A 15,261-nucleotide genomic window follows, 5' to 3' on the forward strand; every position below is an offset into this window, starting at 1 on the left:
CATATTAGGCCACACATCCCTGTTGTAGCCAATCCTCCATGAGCTTACAAAAAAGAGCCTTGTAAGCCCTTGGAGGATTGGCTACATCAGGGGAGTGTGGCCTAATATGCAAAGGAGCTCCTGCTAGAATTCCACCCCTGAGGGTTACAATTATTATGATAGTCTTGTTTCACCTTTTCATCCCATGGTGTCCAGCTAGGGCTGCCAGGCCCCCCCTGACCACCGATGGGGGGCTAAGGTTGCCAGCTCCAGGCTGGGAAACTCCTGGAGATTTGGGGGTGGAGCTTGAGGAGAGAGACCTCAGTGGGGTCCAGGGTCATAGACTCCACCCCTCCGAAGCATCCATTTTCTCCAGGGGAATTGATCTCTGTAGATAAGGGTTAATTCCGGGGGATCTCCAGGCCCCACCTGGAGGCTAAGGCAACCAACCAGATTAACGCAGAAATTGGAGCAGGGACAAAAAGGCACAAAGCCTCCGTGAAAAACCAGCCTCTATCAATTTTACAGTATACTTATCATCAGTTTTATGCAAGATATCGCATACTTATACATTCATGTTGAAATAAATCACATCCAGAGCGTAAGAACACTGACCACACCCACACCCAAAGTCTTTCAAACAGCAATCGATGCCAATCGCTCCGAAATCGAATGTCCAGGCAGTGGTGAAAAGGGTTGTTCTCACGCGGAGTCCAACGCTCTTAAGTCCTTCTTCTAAATGTAGCAGGTGTAATGTTCAAATGCAGCAAGGCACGATAGAAACGCGACAGGGTTGTACGTGATGCCCCGTTTCACTCTAGGCTTCTGCAAGCTTCGAAACGCCGTTATACATTTTTCAGTGGGAGAGCAATCCTTTACGCAAAACTTCTACCAACTTCTTACGCTATGAATGTGATTTATTTCAACATGCATTTATAAGTATGCTATATCTTGCATAAAATTGACAAGTATACTGTATATTGATGGAAGCTGGTTTTTCGTGGAGGCTTTGTGCCTTTCCCCCTGAACATATGAAGCTGCCGTCTACTGAATCAGACCCTGGGTCCATCAGAGTCAGTATTGTCTACTCAGACTGGCAGCGGCTCTCCAGGGTCTCAAGCTGAGGTTTTTCTCGCCTACTTGCCAGGACCCTTCTTAGTTGGAGATGCCAGGGATTGAACCTGGGATCACCTTCTGCTTACCAAGCAGATGCTCTACCGCTGAGCCACCATCCCTCCCCCTGCCCCACCTGGAGGCTGGCATCCCTATATCCAGCCATGCTACCTGCTGTTCTTAAGGGAGAAGACTGCCAGCAGTAACCAGGTTTCCCCATGGGAAAGGGTTATGAGAACAGTTGATGTGACCAAAGTTGTTGATTTGCTAGAGTGTGATCGCACAATTAAGAAGTTCCCCATGTGCCACTTTTATGTGCTCTGTTTTGTTGAGAATGTGGCTGTGTGGCGGGCATTACGGTGTTACGGTGTCAACGTTTTAGAAAGGTGGAGGAGCAAAACTGTAAATGGAATCCATGCCTGGATTTAAAGGTCCGGATAGATAGAAAAGGCCTATTGGCTGGGTCAGCCATCATTCAGGGGTGCCAAACTCATTTGCTATGAGGGCTGGATCGGACATAAATGAGACTTTGTTGGGCCAGGCCATGTGTGTATCTATTTAAGATTAGGTTGAACAGGTATAAACTTTATAAAGGACAAACACAATTAAAGATTTTTTTAAGCTTAAAATAAAACATGCTTAAAACATTATCACTCGTTGGTTTTAAAGGTGCTTTCCTTGTATCTCTCCCATGGGATCCAGGGAACTGGGCAAAAGCCTCAGCCAGTAGAAGAGAGGCTTGGCTCAGTAGCTGTGCTGTGCAATTGAGAGAGCCTGGCAAAGCAAGCTCTCCCTTTCCCCTCTTCCTCCCCAAGGGAGGAGCCTCAGCCAATGGAGTAAATAGAGGTTTTGCAGATGACTAGTTGTTTGGGGGCCTGATTCAGCCCCCTGCCTGCATGTTTGACACCCCTGATCTAGACTATAATTGAAACAGCCTCTTGTATGTGGATCTGAAAAAATCAGGTGGAAACAAACTCAACTTTGAAATATGCTGAAAAGGCTACAAGGGTCAAGCTACAGCAGATAACATAATATCTCCATGCGTGTTACACCATGTAATATTCATTTTGATATTGTTTCATTTGCAGTAATTTGATTTTTTGTGGATCCAAAAACCTGGGATGGCATGGTGCTTGAAGTGCTGGACTAAGTTCTGGGAGACCCAAGTTCGAATCCCCACTCGTGCCATGGAAGCTCGTTGGGTGGCCTTGGGCCAGTCACATGCTCTCTGCCTAACCTACCATACAGGGTTGTTGTGAGTATAAAATGGAGGAGAGGAGAACGATGTAATCCACTTTGGGACGCCATCGGAGTGTCAGATGGTACATAAATAATTGTCTCCTATGTCTATAGAAGAAGACAACTGGACTTCTGGGATCGGAAAATGGCGAGCTGAGCTGCTTTCCTTAACGGGGGCAGGCTGGCACTTCTGTTTGGGGTAGTAAAAGGCAAACTAATGCCTTCTGCCTACTTTTCTCAGCTAGAGAATTGTCCAAGATATGCACAGATACTTTGAGGAGACTTACCTTGGCTGAAAGGGTGTTCCGGAGGGGGCTCTTTTGAGGCTTTGAGGGATCTCTGGAGAGAAGTTGCATATTCATCATCTACAGAAGTTTCCAGAGTCATTTATTTGACTTAAGCTCGACAGGATCCGAGTCTTCTTTTACAACTTTAAACATCTAATCTACAAAAGACTGGTGTCGATTTGGATAAACTACAAAAAAAAGGTATTGATCGCTATCTTTTTACTCCGGGACTAATTAAAGCTAAACAAAACTAAAAGGTGAGAGTTGGATATAATGGAAGCCTGAAAGGAGGAGAAGAAAAGGGGCTAAATTTGAACTTTGTAAATTTAAAAGACAGTGCTAAAAGGAGAAAGGAATTTATTGTTTTGTCTATCTGCGGCTGAGGAAGTAGCCCCATCGTCATAGATCTGCAGCACTCACAGTCAACACAGGAAGTACGTCAGACATCGCGAGATTTCTCTACCAGCGAAATGAGACTTGGTGGCAGGAAAAGCAGGAAGTACCAGAGGAAGAAGGAAGCAAGAGAAACAAACAGTCTACTTCAGGATTATAATTTCAGAGAGAAACATCGGCAGCCATTGTTGGGAGGACAAAGTTTTAACAACTTTTTAAAGTGACTGGGACATTAAAATTGGTGGAGTTAATTGAGTTGGTAATTTTAAAATAAGGACTATTGGACAGTGGTGAAGAAAATTTGAATTTGATTAAGGGAAAAGAAGGGAAATTTTTAAAGTGAAGCAAAAGTTGCGTCCGCCATTTTTGGGAAAATAAAAACTTTAAACATTAATATCTGAGCCTGGGAGGCTCAGAAGATGGCGAATTGGGTTCATTGGAAAGGGCAAGCTTCACTCTATTAAACCTGATGGTCCAAATTTAATTTGGTAAGAAAAATTTTCGATCTTTTTTATATGTCAGATCTGAAGCAAATTCGTACTAGGTCTGGTTCGATGGAGAAAATGCAAGCCCAATTAGATGCAATGGAAGCCAGAATAATGAAGGGGGTGAAAAAAAATGATAACTGCCTCTAAAAAAGAAATAAGATAAGATATTGAAGACTCAAAAAAAGAATTTAAAAAAGAGAGAATCTCAGAAATGAGACTGTAGTAATAACAAAAAAAGTACAGGAGGTGGAAGAGAGTGAAAACACATGATTCCACCTTATTAAAATTACAAGAAAAGATGATAATACATGACTGCAAGTTGATGGAGACACAGATTTGTCTGACAGGTATACCAGAAGATGATGAATCTGACTTGAAAGAATACATCATAAAAATAATTGCAGAATTTTTGAAGGAAGATCCTGAAGGGAATAGAAATATGTATGATTATATGTACAGAGTGAATTCACTCTATGCAAAAAAGAACAATCTGCCAAGAGACGTGGTCATAAGATTTATGACAAAAGAAATGGTGGGGAAAATCATGAATCAAAATTTTGAAAAAACATTGATAATGGGAGGTAGTAGGATAAGAATTATGAAAGTGTTGCCAAGGCAAGTGTTAAATGACAGGAATGCATAAAAAAACTGACAGAAAAATTACGTGACAACGGAATGAGATACAGATGGATAATACCTGAAGGTTTGAGAATTAGTACCGAAACTTCAAAAATTGATGAATACAATAAGATCAGATGGGAAAATACCCAATACATGGAAAGAAGCTGTAATTTCGCTGATTCCAAAGGAAGACAGAGATGTCACGAATGTAAAGAATTATAGACCAATTTCATTATTAAATAATGACTATAAGATATATACAAGAATCCTGGCAGAACAGCTTAAACAATATTTAATAAATTTTATTAAGGAAGATCAAGCGGGTTTTCTTCCCAAAAGGCAAATAAGAGACAATATTAGAACTGTTGTAAATATTGTAGAATATTATGAGAGACATCCAGAGAAGGAAGTTGCATTATTTTTTGTGGATGCAGAGAAAGCTTTTGATAATCTGAACTGGGACTTTATGTTTGCAGTAATGGAAAAAATAAAATTGGGGGAGAACTTTATAAGAACGATAAAGGCAATATATACTGAACAACGTGCAAGGTTATGTATAAACGCAGATCTCACAGATGAAATGAAAATTAGCAAAGGTACAAGACAAAGTTGTCTGCTTTCGCCATTGTTGTTTATAATGAGTCTTTAAATCTTACTGATGCAAATACAAGATGATGAAGAAATAGAAGGAATGAGAATTAAAGGTTTTACCTATAAATATAGAGCATTTGCAGATGATATAATGTTTATAAATGAAAATCCTATACAAGTAACACCTTTATTATTAGCTAAAATACAAAATTTTGGAGAATTGGCGGGGCTTTATGTTAATAAAGAAAAATCAAAACTTTTATGTAAAAATTTGCAAGTAAATAAAGGGAACTGCAGAGCCTAACGGGATGTGAGGTTACTTCTAAAGTAAAATATTTGGGTGTGGAAATAACAATGAAGAATATTGATTTGTTCAGAAATAATTATGAAAAGTTATGGCGGAAAATGGATGAAGATATGATAAAGTGGAACAAGCTTAATTTGTTATTGCTTGGGAGAATAGCTGCAATTAAGATGAACATTTTGCCGAGAATAATGTATTTATTCCAAACAATCCCAATTGTGAAAGACAGCAAACAATTTAATCAATGGCAAAGAAAGATCTCAGAATTTATATGGGTTGGGAAGAAACCAGGGATTAAAATGAAAGTTTTAACAGATGCTAAAGAAAGAGGAGGTTTTCAACTACCAGATTTAAGACTATATCATGAAGCAGTTTGTTTGGTGTGGATAAAAGATTGGGTGATGTTACTGAATAAAAAACTTTTAACGTTGAAAGGTCATGGAAATAAATTCGGCTGGCACACTTATGTGTACTATAGGAAGAAAAAGATGGATGGTTTTTTCTCTCACCATTATATAAGAAACAACTTGCTAAATATTTGGATGAAGTATAAGAAATATGGCGATGAGAGAAAACCACTATGGATAGTGCCTGCAGAAGTAATACAAATAACAGCTGAGTTAGGAGAGGGAAAATGGATGTCATACAATCAATTATTAAAAATACAAAGCGGGAAAGTAGAGTTGAAAACTGCTGAGGAGCTGAATTATAAGTATGACTGGTTTCAAATGCAACAAATAAAGAGTTTGGTGGAAAGTGATCTTAAAACTGAAGGAATAAGACGAGAACAAACGGAAATGGAAAAAGTTCTGCTTGGAGATAATGAAAAATTAATTTCGAAAATTTATAAGTTACTTTTAAAATGGTCTACAGAAGATGTAGTAGTGAAATCTCAAATGATTAAATGGGCAATTAATGTAAATAAAGAAATTCAGATGGACACATGGGAATATTTGTGGAACTCTATGAAACTCTCAACATATCAGAGTATCAAAGAAATTGAATATACTACCATATGTTACCAATAAAATTGTTTGAAAACAAATATAGAAGACAACTGCAGATTTATACCCCGCCCTTCTCTCTGAATCAGAGACTTAGAGTGGCTTACAATCTCCTATACCTTCCTCCCCCCACAACAGACACCCTCTCACAGCAGCTGCCCTTTCAAAGACAACCTCTGCCAAAGCTATGGCTGACCCAAGACCATTCCAGCAGGTGCAAGTGGAGGAGTGAGGAATCAAACCCAGTTCTCCAAGATAAGAGTCCACGCAGGTAAACCACTACACCAAACTGGCTCTCAGTAGAGGCACTGGAACTCCAAATCAGAAGCTCTGTAGAGCTTAGCGCTCTCTGCTGGAAAGCAGCTGTCATGGGGTAACTGTGATGGTCCACATTTTGATGGCTCTGTGTAAAAATGCCCCCTTTATAGTCCCCCTCCCCACTATCAGGGTTGTCTTACTGTTGCCTAATAACTTTTCTGGGTAGCTTGGAAATCAGGACTACACATGTACCAAACTTCAGAACTCTTATCTTAAAACCATACAAGTTTGATCTGGTTTTTTTTTTTACATAATCCCACCAAGATTTGAACTTGTGCCAGCTTTTGTAACAATGGCAGCAATATAAAGTAATTGGGTGCATACCCGGGTCTCTTTTGGGGTAAAGCTGGCTTTCCCCGGATTATGTGAATAACTGGGACAGGAACTTGGAAGTGGGCACGGCCTCTCTCCTCAAGGCAGTATGAATTCCCACCTTTTATTCCTGATTCTGTACACATACCTAGAAAACTAGCAGATACCCGCACACCCGGCTACCTTTATTTAGTTGCCCCCTTGGTTTTACAAAGTGTGACCAAACTATGTGCCTCATTTAGAGGTTCGAGGCTAGCTGTTTAGCATAAATCTTGATATTGTTAACTGCATTGCTCCTCCCCCCCCCCCACCTAACGGAAAGCTTAACCTTGCTAAATAAGCTGTTTCAATCCTGCAAATATGCGAGTCCCTCAAATAGGCTTCTAGCCTCACGGCTGCAGAATAAATCATAAAAGGGTGATTAAGTGGACTCCATATTTTTTCCTGTGCCAATGTTCTATTCCCTTTCTGTGCTCAGTTCAGTACCTTATGACTAAGGGTTCCTGTTTGGCATTGGGACAGCGACTGCATTTTTCTACCATGAATACGTAAGCTGGGAAACGGTGGCCAGTCACGGGTTTCTGACAGGACTATTACTCCTGTCCTACAGGGAGCTCAAGACGTGCGCGTCGAAGACTAATTTTAGGTGTGCTCCTAAAACCTACCATCACGAAATCCCAGGAAGTGCGTGGGTTGCAGGGGAGGAGCAATTAATGAGAGGATGGCAGGTACCTAGGAGGGACAGGAACTCGAAAAGCAGTGAACAGCTCAGAGGGGGTGCAGGGGAAAACCAGCCTAGTGGAACTGTGGTAGATGGGCCAGTGGGGAAAAACTGGGGAAGGCAATGGCAAACCACCCCATAAAAAGTCTGCTGTGAAACGAATGGTGCTTGCAAAGTGGACTACCTTTACCTTTTTAGCTGGAGGGGGGGAAGGGTTTACATGGATCGATAAAAACTTATTTTGTAATTTGATCAGCTGCCCTGAAAATCGCATCTTACAATTTAAGCATGCAGCAGCTGGCTACCAGCTGACTTAACTTCTCACAACTACATACTAACTTTATAGTAGCCAACACAGTTACATAAAAACATAAGAGAAGGCATGTTGGATCAGGCCGATGGCCCATCCAGTCCAACACTGTTACAAAGTGGGCAAAAAACCCAGGTGCCATCAGGAGGTCCACTAGTGGGGCCAGGACACTGGAAGCCCTCCCACTATTGCCCCCCCAAGCACCAAGAATACAGAACATCACTGCTCCAGACAGAGGTCCATCTATAGTACCAAAGGTGTCAAACATCTGGCCTGGGGGCCAAATCAGGCCCCCGGGGGGGATCGTATCAGGCCCCCAAGCAATTGGCTGTCATCTGCTTCCTTCTCTCTCTCTGTCTTGCTTCCTTCAGTGTAACAGCTTGTTTTGCAAGGCTTGCTCAATTGCACAGGAGCTAGAGCAAAACCTCTATTTTCTCCATTGGCTGAGGCTCCTCCCTTGGAGAAGAAGAGTTTGCTTTGCTAGGCTATCACAATCACACAACAGAGCTTCTGAGCCAAGCCTCTCTTCCTTCTATTGGCTGAGGTTCCTCCCCCTCCTGGTCCCCTGGGGAAGGCAGGAAAGAGCCAGAGCTTCCTTTGCCCAGTTCCCTGGATCCCATGGCAGAAATACAAAGAAAGCACCTTTACGACCAATGAGTGCTATGTTTTATGCATGTTTTAAGGGTTTTTTAAAAATCTTTAATTGTGCTTGTGTCCTTCATAAAGTTCATATTTCTGCTATCTACTCCTAAATAGGTACACATATGGCCCAGCCCGTCATGGCCTGGCCTGACAAGGTCTCATTTATGTCAGATCCGGCCCTCAGAACAAATGAGTTTGACATCCCTGATCTATTCCATGTCTGATAGCCACTGATGGACCTCTGCTCCATATGCTTATCCAATTCATTCTTGAAACCATCAATGCTCATAGCTGCCACCACCTCCTGTGGCAGTGAATTCCATGTGTTAATCACCTTTGGGTGAAGAAGTACTTCCTTTTATCTGTTCTAACCCGACTGCTCAGCAATTTCATTGAGTGCCCTTGAGCTTACATTGTGAGAAAGGCAGAAAAGTACTTCTTTCTCTACCTCCTCTGTTCCATGCGTAATCTTGTTACTGTAGAGCGTTGTTACGGCAACGGCGCCAGATTCCTCCCACCCCCAACTTCATGCCTGGAGTTTGCTAATAAAAAGAGGTAATTTTTTGTGGTTGACCATTCAGTAAGGGGCTTTGTGTCTATACATGTCAGTTTCCTCAACAACATTCAGGGTCACAGAAGGAAGTACCTTCCCTGGATTGCCACTTGGAAACAAAAACAAGAAAGTTGACACTGCCAAAGAAGACACTTCCTCAGAATTCATTTTTAAAACATATTTAGACCTGACCCCTGGCTGGAATTACTCTTTTACTACAAACCTGCTTTTATCAGTGGCACAGACAGGGCATAAGAACATAAGAGAAGCCATGTTGGATCAGGCCAATGGCCCATCTAGTCCAACACTGTCACACAGTGGCCAAAAACCCAGGTGCCATCAGGAGGTCCATCAGTGGGGCCAGGACACTAGAAGTCCTCACACTTTTGCCTCTCCCAAGCACCAAGAATACAGAGCATCACTTGCCCCAGACAGAGAGTTCCAATAATACCCTGTGGCTAATAGCCACTGATGGACCTCTGCTCCATATGTTTAGCCAATCCCCTCTTGAAGCTGTCTATGCTTGGAGCCGCCACCACCTCCTGTGGCAATGAATTCCATGTATTAATCCTAACCCTTTGGGTGAAGGACTTCCTTTTATCTGTTCTAACCCGCCTGCTCAGCAATTTCATTGAGTGCCCACACGTTCTTGTACTGTGAGAAAGGAACAAAAGTACTTCTTTCATTACCTTCTCTATCCCGTGCATAATCTTGCAAACCTCTATGTCACCCCGCAGTTGATGTTTCTCCAAGATAAAGGGTAGTTGTATCAAAGAGAGGCAGTGTTTATTAAATTCTCAGAGACATCTCTCTCCAGGTCAGGCAACCCTATTCTTCATTTAAAAAAAAAACAGTGCTTTTATTTCTCCACAATTAAATGGAAATAATATCACCCATTAGCTCGAGAACCCAGGGCCCAGCAGAGTGTGATTTGAGAGGAAAGGTTATCAGTAGGCACACCCAAAGCTAGAAAAAAAATGGTTTTATGGCTCCACCTAGGCCGAGATGAAACTGGAGAAACTCCTTAACTGAATATAACCAAACTTTTTATTTACAATAAATGTGCAGTTGGGACGGTACCAAACTTCACAGTTCGCTCTATGGCACCACACCCTGCACGCAAAAAAAAGGCAATGTTCCCCAAAAAATCCTCTGTACGAGGCATGTGAGCAAGGGGGCTCGGCCCCAATGCAAACTGAACAGGTTCCATTTGGGCACCGTGGGACTGGGGCAAAAGTGCCAGGGGACTCAAGCTTGACTGGTACACAGAATGATGGAGACTGTGCTCTGTTTCCTGCCGCCGTGCAAGGATGAACTAAGAGACGCTCAGCCCCTATACGAAGGCATTAACCTGGATATTACCTTCCAGCGTAGCCTCGTAAATCTCTATCGTTCCGCCCAAAGGGAGCGGCTCGGAGCTCTCTATGATCGCGATCGTCTCCCCAAATTCAGTGCACATAATAGCGTAGGTTGGCTGGGCGCTTGCCGCAAAGGCTCCGGAGGACTGGAGCACGCCTTGATTGACCAACAGCTGCGTGTGGGTCTTGCGGTGACTGCGCAGGTTGGAAAGTGTCTTAAAGGTCTTGGGGCACAAGGGGCAGGGGTGGGGGCGCTCGCCGGTGTGGATGCGGCGGTGCTCGGCCAGGTGCATAGACTGCACGAAGGCCTTGCCGCAGTCCGGGCAGAGGTAGGGGCGCTCCCCCGTGTGCAGCCGCCTGTGCTCCTGCAGGTGGGTGGCCTGCCGGAAAGCCTTGCCGCAGTCCGGGCAAGGGAAAGGGCGCTCGCCCGTGTGGATGCGCTGGTGCAGCTGCAGCCCGGAGGCCGCGACGAAGCTCTTGGCGCAGACGGGGCACTTGTGGGGCCGCAGGCCGGCGTGGCGCTGCTGGTGCCGGCTCAGCCCGCTGGCGGTGGTGAAGGCCTTCCCGCAAATCGGGCAGAGGTGAGGGCGCTGGCCTGAATGGGCCAGCTGGTGCATGGCCAGCTTTGCCAGAGAGCCCAAGTACTTGCCGCACGACAGGCAAGGGTAAGACTGTGCCGCTGCGTGCTCCCGGCGCCGGCCGCAGCGGTGCTCCTGCAATTTGGAAGTCAGCACAAAGAGAACGCCGCAGTCTGAGCAGCGCTGAGGCTCCTGCCCGGAATGGCTGAGCCGGTGCAGTTCCAGGAGGTGGCGGCGTGGGAAGCATTTGTCGCAGTCCGGGCAAGAAAAGGCCAAGCAGCCCGCGTGCGCTGCCCGGTGCAGAGCCGACTGGGGCCCCTCGCCGTTGGCGGCCGCGTGCAAGAGGCGGTGCTGGCGAAGGTTCGAGGACTGGGTGAAGCGCTTGTCGCAGACCTGGCATTGGTAGGGGCGCTCTCCAGTGTGTGTCACGTGGTGCCGGGCCAGGTTTGCCTGGGAGACGAAGGTCTTGCCGCACTCCGAGCACTGGAACGGCCTCTCCCCGGTGTGCGTCCTCAGGTGGTTCCGCACGTGCACCAGCTTTTTGAACTTTTTGCCGCAGGTGGGGCACTTGTGCTTGCGCTCCAGGACATGCACCACCCGCTTATGCCGCACCATCCGGATGTGGGTGGAAAAGGCCTTTCCGCACTGAGGGCACAGGAAGCCAGCGCTGGGCACCTCGGTGGCTGTCCCTGGGCTGGGAGCGGAGGACGAAGAGGAGCCGTTCATGGCGGACTCGCTGACAGTCGGAGCCTCAGGAGGCTGGCTGGGTACCTGGTCTCCTGTCCCGCGGGCGGGCGGGACCCCGCTCTTCCCAGCATGGGTGCGACGGTGGTAGAGAAACTTTGTCATGTTGCTAAAGGTTTTGCCACAGTGGCAGCGGTGCAGGGGGTTGGCCGTGTGGCTCTTGCGGTGCACGATCAGGGTCATCTCGGTGGAGAAGCCGAGCCCGCAGTCCACGCAGAGGTAGAGCGCCTCCCCTTTGTGGATGCGCATGTGCTGCTCCAGGGACGCCGCCTTCTTGAAGATCTTGTTGCAGTTGGGGCACTCGTAGGTGCCGTCCACGTGGACCCGCTGGTGGGCTAACAGCCGCTTGGCCGTGGTGAAACCACGCTGGCACTCGCCACACAGGAACTCCTCGGTGCTGCTGAGGTGCTCTTGCTGGTGCCGCCGCAGCTCCTCCGCCGTACTGAAGGCTTGCTGGCATTCGCTGCAGGAGAAGGCCGGAGCAGGAGGAATGGCTGCTGGGGGCTCCTCGGGGCCTGGCGTTGCGGACGCGTGTGGACTGCCAGTCTCCTGGGTTGCGGCCTCGGGCGCCTCCCCGCTTTCTTTCTCAATCTCTGTGAAATGCTCACCTTGGTGCTCCAGCAGCTCCTCCGGTGTCGGGAAGAGGCAGGCACACTCTGAGCACTCATAGGGATGAATGGGTGGAGCGGGTTGGGGGGGAGGAGGAGGGGAATCCGGCGGGGAGGGCTGCGGAGCTGGTTGGTGGACAGGCGGGGAAGGCGCCATCTGGCGGGAGGACGGCACCGACAGCCGGGACTCCCCTGCGGCCTCTTGCTTCTGGTGTGTCTGCCTGTGCACCAGCCACAGGCTTGTGGAGGGAAACAGTTTGTTACACTCATTGCACTGGTAGCGGATCTGTCCCGCGGAAGGTGACGGAGGTGGGGGCTGGCTTGGCACCTCCCGGGGATGCACTTCCTGGTGGGCTAACAGTTCATCCGGTGAGAAGAGGACACACCCACATTCCAGGCACTGGTAACGGTTGCCCTGCTGAGGCCCAGCGTCCACCTCAGTGGTGGCGGCAGCAGCGGCAGTGGCATCAGCAGCAGGGGGCTCATAGGGCTCTGTTAGGTGGTCCTCCTGGTGGATCAGCACCTCTTCAAAAGTGTTGTAGAGACGCCCGCACTCTGAGCACATATACTGTTGCTGGAAGAACAGAGAAGCCAGGTCTTCTTCCATAATGCCTGCAAACAGGAAAGGGAAAGAGAGAGACGTTAGCAAACCAGTTGAAAGGGAGTGTGGGTGGATTTTGTTTATTCTATTCAATTAATTTATACCCCACCTTTCTCCCCAGTGGGGAACCCAAAGTCGCTCATAGAAGGAAACAGTTTGTTACACTCGTTGCACTGGTAACGGATCTGTCCCATGGAACTGACGGCCATTTTATCCTACAATAACAAGCAAAGCTCACAGCCAAATACTGCAAAAAGTAGTCCATATATTATACAATTACAGGTTCAATCACAGGCTGGCATTACCAGCGGTTGTGCATGACCTGAAATGACCCTGTGATTGGATCACTATCTCAGTATTGTACATGCGCCTGAGGAAGCTCGCTAGGAAACGGTGTGGATACCGGTCTGCCGTTGTGCTTTTCCATCAAATCATCAGGACTGGACTGCACTTCAATGCTGTGCCATGGAAGACTGAGCTGCGCTCTTGCAAATGGATAAGCCTTTTGGGAACAATCTTATTCAGCTTATTTTGTGAATGTGCACTACAATTTTTTCGGGTCTGCATATTGTGAACCGTGACTGTCTTTACAATACAAGACCATCAGTATGAATTTTATGCACTCAGAAGCACTTTAATAATATATAAATATACAATGCTTTTTGCAGCATTTGGCTGTGAGCTTTGCTTGTTATTGTTGGTTGTACTGCATGGTCTCCTCTTGTGCAGTTGGCCATTTTATCCTGGCAGCAACCCTGTAAACTAGCTTAGGTTAAGAGGATGTGACTGGCCCAAGGTCACTCATTAAGCCCACACAGCACAAGTGAGGATTCGAATCTGGGTTTCCCAGGCACTAGTCTGCCACTTTTGATGAGACACGCCTACCTCCAGTTCTGAAGAGTCCTCTAATAATGTTAAACTACTTTAATGCCACTCTTGCAAAAAAAAAGACGTTAGGGAAACTTTACTTTTTGAAAAGGTATGGCAAAGAGAAATTATTGTCAGGCAATGTTCCTTCTCATTCCACCCCCCTCTCTCAATGGGCAGAGCAGTTCATGTCTTGAGCAGAATATAACTGCTGTAATCTTCAAATGGGCGGCACATGACCCTACACAGCTCCAGATCGTTGCAGAGTGGGGCTTCCTGTTTTAATAAGCAGCTGCTAACATGCACATTTTAGGGGGAACACTACTGTCAGGTCCAGGCCAAGAGAGGACACTAGAGGCATAACTCTAGAAAGTCAGGGCCCACTTCTTTAGAGCCAGAAGCGCTCATCCAGTAGATAGATGGATTCATGTGCAGGAACCAGACAGGTGCATGCAGGGAAGGGGCATGAGGGCTGCATATGAATCAAAAGGGCTGCAGTAATGCATTCAGAAAGGATGGATGAGGACACCTAACTCTTCATGGTAAGGGTAAGGGTTAACAAAATAAAAAGTAATGCAAGAAGAAATAGATTCTGTTAAGAAACTCACTGGTGTTCAGATATCAGCACCTATAATGAAGAAGATAAAGCAAGTTCCTGTTTACAGCTAGTGGGAAACTAACAAAACCACAGCTGGAGACGGATTTTCTGTTAGCAAAGAGTAGCATTCTCAGTTCAGAAGAAAACATGGCAGGAAGCATGGGCAGGGTGGAGGGCGAGAGGTCCCCCCCCCACTGCCAGATAACAGGCACTAGGTTCAGGTTTTTGGATAGTGGACCACCGAGGTAGCGCAGGGTTGCTACACAGAGGCAGGCAATGGCAAACCCCCTCTGTTCATCTCTTGCCCTACAAGGGTCACCATAAGTCCAGTCAACCTCACGTGACCAGCACTAGCCCCTTGGGAAGGTCCTTGTAGTCTTCTACAGGCTGTTTGCTACCCAAGTGTGAACATAAGAGAAGTCATGTTAGATCAGGCCAATGGCCCATCCAGTCCGACACTCTGTGTCACACACCAGGTGCCATCAGGAGGTCCACCAGTGGGGCCAGGCCACTAGAAGCCCTCCTACTGTATCCCCAGAATACAGAGCATCACTGCCCCAGACAGAGAGTTCCAACAATACGCTGTGGCTAATAGCCACTGATGGACCTCCGCTCCATGTGTGTCCAGATCCCCTCTTGAAAGCTGGCTATGCTTGTAGCTGCCACCGCCTTCTGTGGCACCACCTCCTGCGGACAAATGAAGCTGCCTTCTACTGAATCAGACCCTGGGTCCATCAAAGTCAGTATTGTCTACTCAGACTGGCAGCGGCTCTCCAGGGTCTCAAGCTGAGGTTTTTCATGCCTACGGGGATTGAACCTGGGACCTTCTGCTTACCAAGCAGATGCTCTACTACTAAGCTACAGCCCCACTTCATGGTTCTCAAGGCTGAGATCTTTCCCATCACCTCCTGCCTGGTCCTTTTAACTGAAGATGCTGGAGATTGAACCTGGGACCTTCTGCTTACCAAGCTGACGCTCTACTACTGAGCCACCGTCCCTCTGCAAAGGGAGCACGTGCTGGACTTGAAGTAT

At 46.6% G+C, this 15,261-nt stretch overlaps 1 protein-coding gene across 1 annotated transcript; it reads right to left on the bottom strand.

Moving 5' to 3' along the window:
- Window positions 1-9,904: 9,904 nt before the first annotated feature.
- LOC132586168 (zinc finger protein 526-like) lies at window positions 9,905-12,791 on the bottom strand. The gene has a single exon (XM_060258142.1). The coding sequence runs from the start codon at window positions 12,768-12,770 to the stop codon at window positions 10,209-10,211; it is 2,562 nt and encodes an 853-aa protein (XP_060114125.1). The 5' UTR covers window positions 12,771-12,791; the 3' UTR covers window positions 9,905-10,208.
- Between the last annotated feature and the right edge of the window lie 2,470 nt (window positions 12,792-15,261).

Source organism: Heteronotia binoei, chromosome 17, assembly GCF_032191835.1.
Source record: "Heteronotia binoei isolate CCM8104 ecotype False Entrance Well chromosome 17, APGP_CSIRO_Hbin_v1, whole genome shotgun sequence".
Lineage (NCBI taxonomy): Eukaryota > Metazoa > Chordata > Lepidosauria > Squamata > Gekkonidae > Heteronotia > Heteronotia binoei.

Bases quoted from the DNA above. Each gene is read 5' to 3' on its own strand.
- LOC132586168 (XM_060258142.1), bottom strand. From the start codon at position 12,770: ATGGAAGAAGACCTGGCTTCTCTGTTCTTCCAGCAACAGTATATGTGC.